Below are 5,522 nucleotides of genomic sequence, written 5' to 3' on the forward strand. Positions count from 1 at the left end.
GGCACTTTTTTTGTTATACAATAACTCTAAATACTATCCATTTAGTACAACTTAGATTGCTGCGACGACATCTGCTGCTCCTGCTGCTTTTGCTGCTGCTGCTGCCGTCACCGCTGGTCTGGCGATGCGTTATTATTGTTATTTAGCTATGGCTGCTGTGCCGAACTGCTGCTGCTGCTGCCTGTGCTCTCGAGGCCCAGCAGCACCTCCCTGCAACTGTTTGCGCTGCTGCTGTTGCTGCTTTCTGCAGCAAGGGCAGCATCAACACCAGCAGCAACAGTAGTATATAAGCAGCAGTATAGCTTAAGGAAATTGCTACTGCTGTTGCTGGTGGCGGTGCTGCTGCGTGAGTTGCTGCTGCAACCACTGCTGCAGTTGCTGCTGCAGTTTCTACTGCTGCTGTTACCTGTTATGGACCCCCCTGGGCCGCGTTTGATTTTCTTCCAGCGCGGCGACCATCCGTAGCTGTCGCTGCTGCTGCTGCTGTCGATGTTGCTGCTGCTGGAGATCTCTCCTCGTCTCTTGCAAGTTCTGACACATTAAAAGCAAATGTTACTCTCCGCCCACTGCGGGTTATTTGCACAGAGCCTTCCTGCTGCTGCTGCTGCTGCTGTTGCTGTTGCTGTTGGTGCTGCTGTGGCTGATGGTGCTGTTGTTGCTGGTGAAGCTGCTGCTGTCCGTGTGTGCTGCTGGGCTGCTGCTGCTCCTGCTGGTGCTCCTCTTCCTTCCCTGCTGCTTTAAGTGAATAACCAGCAGTAGCAGCAGCCACAGGCTGCGGCTGTTCTTCTTGCTGTTGTTGCTGCTGCTGCACTTGCTGGCCTGTTATTGAGCTCCCTTGCAAGCTACCGCGCGTTGCGGAAAGCTGCCCTGCTTGCGCTACTTGCTGCTGCTGCTCTTTGTGCTGCTGCTGCTGTTGCTGCTGTTGCAGGGCAGCGGAGCAGAGAAGGTACTCTCTCTCTCTGTCTGCTGGTAGCTCTTCTGCTGCTGTGCTTGTTTCTCCCTGCAGCAGCAGAGCGGCAAGATTCGGAGATGGATTGTTGCTTGAACCTGAGCGGCTGCTACAGCTGCTGCTTCCCCCAGCAGCAAAATGCCACCTCTCTTCTGGAGCCTCTTCTTCTGCTGCAGCTGCTGCCACTGCTGCTGTTGCAGCAGCTGTTGCTCCTGAAGAGCTGCAAGTAACTCCTACTGATGGATTGGAGGAACCCTCATGAACTACCGGCCGCAGTCCTAACCTGTGCATACACGATAACAAGCAGACAGCAGCAACAGCAACAGGAGCACTGTGCAGCAACAGCAGCAGCAGCAGCGAGGAAGAGTGTGCCGGTGCTGCTGCTGCTGCTGCTGCTGCATGAAGGCAACTGCGGTACAGGCAGCAAAATCCAACATCAGCAAGGGCCTCAGCGGCTTAAGGCAGCAGCAGCAGCCGAGAGACAGGCAACTGCAGCAAAAAGCAGCAGCAACAGCAGCAAAAGCTGCTGCTGCTTTCCTCACGGGGGCTGAAGTGTCTCTAGAGTGTGAGCAGCGGCTTCACTGGTGTCGCTGTAGTCTTCTGCTGCTGCAGGCAGCAGTCTCTGCTGCTGCTGCTGCTGGTGCTGCTGTTGCCCTGCTGCTGTTGCTTCTGCTGCAGGATCATTGAAAGGGCGGCGCCTCCCCCGGCCCATACGAGCTGATCGTCGCCCTGCCACAGCAGCAGTAGCACAAGATCCCCCCATGCTGTGTCTTTGCTTCGCCTCTTGGTGGCTACCACCTGCAATCTGCAGCAGCAAACACACCTGACGAAAACGGTGTAACGGACTAAAATTAGGGTTTAGAGTTTAGGGTTTGGCGTTTAGGGTTGAGGGTTTGGGGATTAGGGTTCAGGGTTTAGAGTTCTGCTAACGGGTCTTTTCTTCATCCTCCGACTGCTTAAGAAAGACTCGAGAGTCCGAACAAGAAGGTCTGTAGAGACCCCGGCGGTCGTGCTGCTGCTGCTGTTGCTGCTGCTGCTGCTGTTGTTGTTGTTGTTGTTGTTGTTGCTGCTGCTGCTGCTGCTGCCGCCACCGCTGCTGCTGCTGCTGCTGCCAACGCTTGCATCGAATTCTCGGCTTAAACTACTAATGGGATCTTCCTTCACAAGCGCGGGGTTCTCCATCTGCTGCATGCGGCATGGGTGCTGCTGCTGCTGCTGCTGCGTTCCCTGCTGCTGCAGCAGTGTTGTCTGCTGCGGATGCTGCTGCAGCGGATGAGTCTGCTGCGGATGCTGGAGCAGCAAACCTGTCTGCTTCCCCCTTCCTCCAGACTGCTCTTCTCCCAAAAGGGAATCGAAGTCTCTGCTAAACTCAGCAGCAAACACGGCAGGACCACGATCAGCAGCAGCAGCAGGAGCAGGGCAAGCAGCAGTAACAGCGGCACCCCTAGTAGGAGCAGTAGCAGCAGAAGCAACTGCCGGCAGGGGCACATCTGCACGAACTGTAGGGGCACTGTCGCCGCTGCTGCTTTTGCTGCTGCTACTGCTTCTGCTGCTGCTAAATGCTGCTGCCGCCCAGATAGCCAGCGTGTGGGTGTTAGTTGCTCCTCTTTCTGCAGCTCCGCTGCAGGCTTCGAATACCCATTCTAAGGCGGAGCAGACTGCAGAAGCAGCAGCCTGTGCACGCAGGAGCAGCAACAGTAGCAGCAGGAGCAACACCAGTAGCAGAAGCAGCAGGAGCAGGAGCGGCAACAGCAGGAGCAGCAGGATTACCAGTGTTCAACTCTCTCTGCAACAGCATAAACTGCGACGAAAACAACCGACAGCACCAAAGCAAGACGAGCAGCAGCAGCAACAGCAGCAGCAACAGCAGCAGCAACAGCAGTTTACAGTCAAGGTGCTGCTGCGGGGAGGATCCTTCAACAGACGCATTAAGACATCTTCTCCAAGGCCCGCAGCATCTACGTCACTCTTAATCCTTTCCATGCTGCTGCTGCTGCCCACGGTGTTGCTGCTGCTGCTGCTCCACCTGGGACCACCGACAGCCGAAGTGCATCCTGCTCCCAAAGTAAGTGGCTCCTGCTGTTGCTGCTTTTGTTGTTGCTGCTGCTGCTGTTTCTCAGCCATGCTGCTGTTAATAATAGGAGAAAAGATGTTGCAAATGTAAGCGTCAAAGAGAGGCTCTATTGATGCCGACAGCAGCAGGGCAAAGTGAAACCTGGCAGCAGCAGCAGCAGCAGCAACAACAGCAGCAACAACAAGTACACATCGGCAAATAAAATCAGAAACAGGAACAACAACATGTGCTGCAGAGACAAGAATAGCAACAGCAAACAGCAAACAGCAAACAGCAGGCAGAAAGCAGCAAACAGCAGACAACAAGCAGCAAGCAAGAAGCAGCAGCCAGCAGTAAGGGCAGCAGCAGCAGCAGCAACAGCAGCAGCAGAATTACTGGAAGACTTGAGGCCTTGCATGATTCTTCCAATGGGGATTTAGGCAGCCAGTCAGCAACAGCAAACGAAGACACTGCAGCTGCTTGTGCATTATGCTGTCTCCATTCTGCTGCTGCTGCTGCTGCTGCCGTTGCTGCCGCTGCTGCTGCTGCTGCTGCTGCTGCTGCTGCATGAAGAAGAGTTGCGATGCAACAAGCCCAGAGCGGCTCGCGCTTGCATGCGGAAAGGCCTCTGTTGCAGCAAGGGCAGCAGCAGCAGTTGCTGCTGCTGCTTCTGTTGCAGATATTGCATGCAAGCCACTGCTTCCTGCTGTACCTCCTGCTGCCTGCTGTATGTAGCTCTGGGCGAGGAGTTCTGTTGCTGCTGCTGTTCCTGCTGCTGCAGCAAGGGCTCCTGCCTGCATAGCTGGGTGCCGCATTGACTCTCTTCTTGCTGCTGCTGCTTCTGCTGCTGCTGCTGGGGGAGAAACGGGCTGCAGCAAAGAGCGAGGTTGCTGCAGCTCTAACGCCAACTCCACTGCAGCAACCATCGCCTCAATGTCTTTGATGTTTAAGTTGCTGCTGCTGCTGCTGCCGCCGGTGCTGCCGCTGCTGCTGCTCCTGCCGCTGCTGCTACTGCTGCTGCTGTCGCCGCCGCTGCTGCTGGGAGCTGCCTGCTGTTGCAGCTCATCTGGGGTGGTTGAGGCTGTTCGTTGATGGCGGAACACAGCAGAAGTTTCGCCTGCTGCTGCATCTGTTGCTGCTGGTCCTGCTGGTTGTCTTGCTGCTTCGTCTGTTGCTTCTGCTGCACCGTGCAGCTCTGCTCCAGTAGAACCTTGTCCGCCTACTCCAACCCCGTGGAGACGCTTATCATCACCTACTGATTCCTGCTGCTGTGCAGCAGCAGCAGGTGTTCCACCAGCAAGACCTGCCGCAGCAAGATCTGTTCCTTCATCCGGCTGCTCAGGCTGAGCAGACCGTTTGATGCTGGCCAGAGCAGGTGCAGCAGCAGCAGCAGCCGAAGGTGCTGCTCCTGCTGCAGCAGCTGCTGCTGCAGAAGTGTCTGCCATCTATAGCGCTAAGGTATTATACAGGCACAACGGGCAATTGGGCCCCCTTGGGGGCCCCTTCGGGCCCCCCCTTTGCCGTCTTGACGATCAATTGGAGAAACAAAAGAAATACAGGCAAATAGAAGGTTACAAGGAAAAGAAAAAGGGGAAAAAGGAAGAAATACTAAAAATCTCGGAAGGTCACAGCTGCTGCTGCTGCTGCTGATGCTGATGCTGCTGCTTTGGGCGGTGGCCTTATCGCTGCTGGTGCTGCCCAGGGTAATGTTCCTTCTGCTGCTGCTTCGGTTGCTTTTGGTGTTGTTATTGATGCTGCTGCATCTGATGCTTTTGTTGTTGTTATTGCTGCTGCTACTGCTGCGTTTGGTGTTGTCCTTGCTGTTGTTGCTGATGCTGTTGCTGCTCCGCAGGAGGCAACGGGGGACTCAAGCCGCTTTGCTCATATTAACCTTGGGGGAACATAAAAGAAAGACAGTGGAAACTAACGAGGCGTTTCTCTTAAAGCATAAACCATAAACACAAAACCCTAACCCGTAAACCCCAAACCCTAAACCCTAGCCCGAATCGCATGTTAAACGGTTGCGGCCTCCCTCCGTACGGGGCCTCCAGCGAAGACAACCTCTTCCCTTGCTGTGTCTTGCGACAGGTGAAGAATTTGCCTTGATTTTATGGTATAGTGTTTGGGTTTATGGTTTAGGGTTTAGGGTTTAGGGTTTACGGCTAGTAGGCCCACGCACGGTGTTGCGATGCTGGTGGCGGCACCGCCGCGGCGATTTACCGTTCTGTTTCCGCAGTATTTTGAATTTTAGTTAAATTTTATGTTTTATATTTAACTAAATTCATTTTAGGAGAGAGAAAGGAGAAAAATCCTTCAATCATTGCCGTTCTACACCGCTGTGTGTCCTTCCGTTGCTACGGCCGCTGCTGTCGCCCGGATATCTGTCGTGGTATAACAGGCAAAAAGCTGAAATAAATGCAAATATTGAATGAAATAACAAGTTAATGCTCCTTAATTACATTTTGGCTAAACAGTAAAGAAAATAGTCCATCAAATAAGCAGTAAGCAGCAGCAGCACTC

General features: G+C 54.1%; 1 protein-coding gene across 1 annotated transcript; it reads right to left on the minus strand.

Moving 5' to 3' along the window:
- Positions 1-409: 409 nt before the first annotated feature.
- On the minus strand, positions 410-4,447 carry EMWEY_00036650 (hypothetical protein, conserved; the record flags this gene model as incomplete). Its single annotated transcript, XM_013482168.1, has 5 exons — positions 410-1,232; positions 1,492-1,678; positions 1,903-2,623; positions 2,837-3,164; positions 3,399-4,447. The coding sequence occupies 5 exons, from the start codon at positions 4,445-4,447 to the stop codon at positions 410-412; spliced, it is 3,108 nt and encodes a 1,035-aa protein (XP_013337622.1).
- Between the last annotated feature and the right edge of the window lie 1,075 nt (positions 4,448-5,522).

The sequence above is a fragment of the Eimeria maxima genome, genomic scaffold, assembly GCF_000499605.1.
Source record: "Eimeria maxima Weybridge genomic scaffold, Emw_scaff531, whole genome shotgun sequence".
Lineage (NCBI taxonomy): Eukaryota > Apicomplexa > Conoidasida > Eucoccidiorida > Eimeriidae > Eimeria > Eimeria maxima.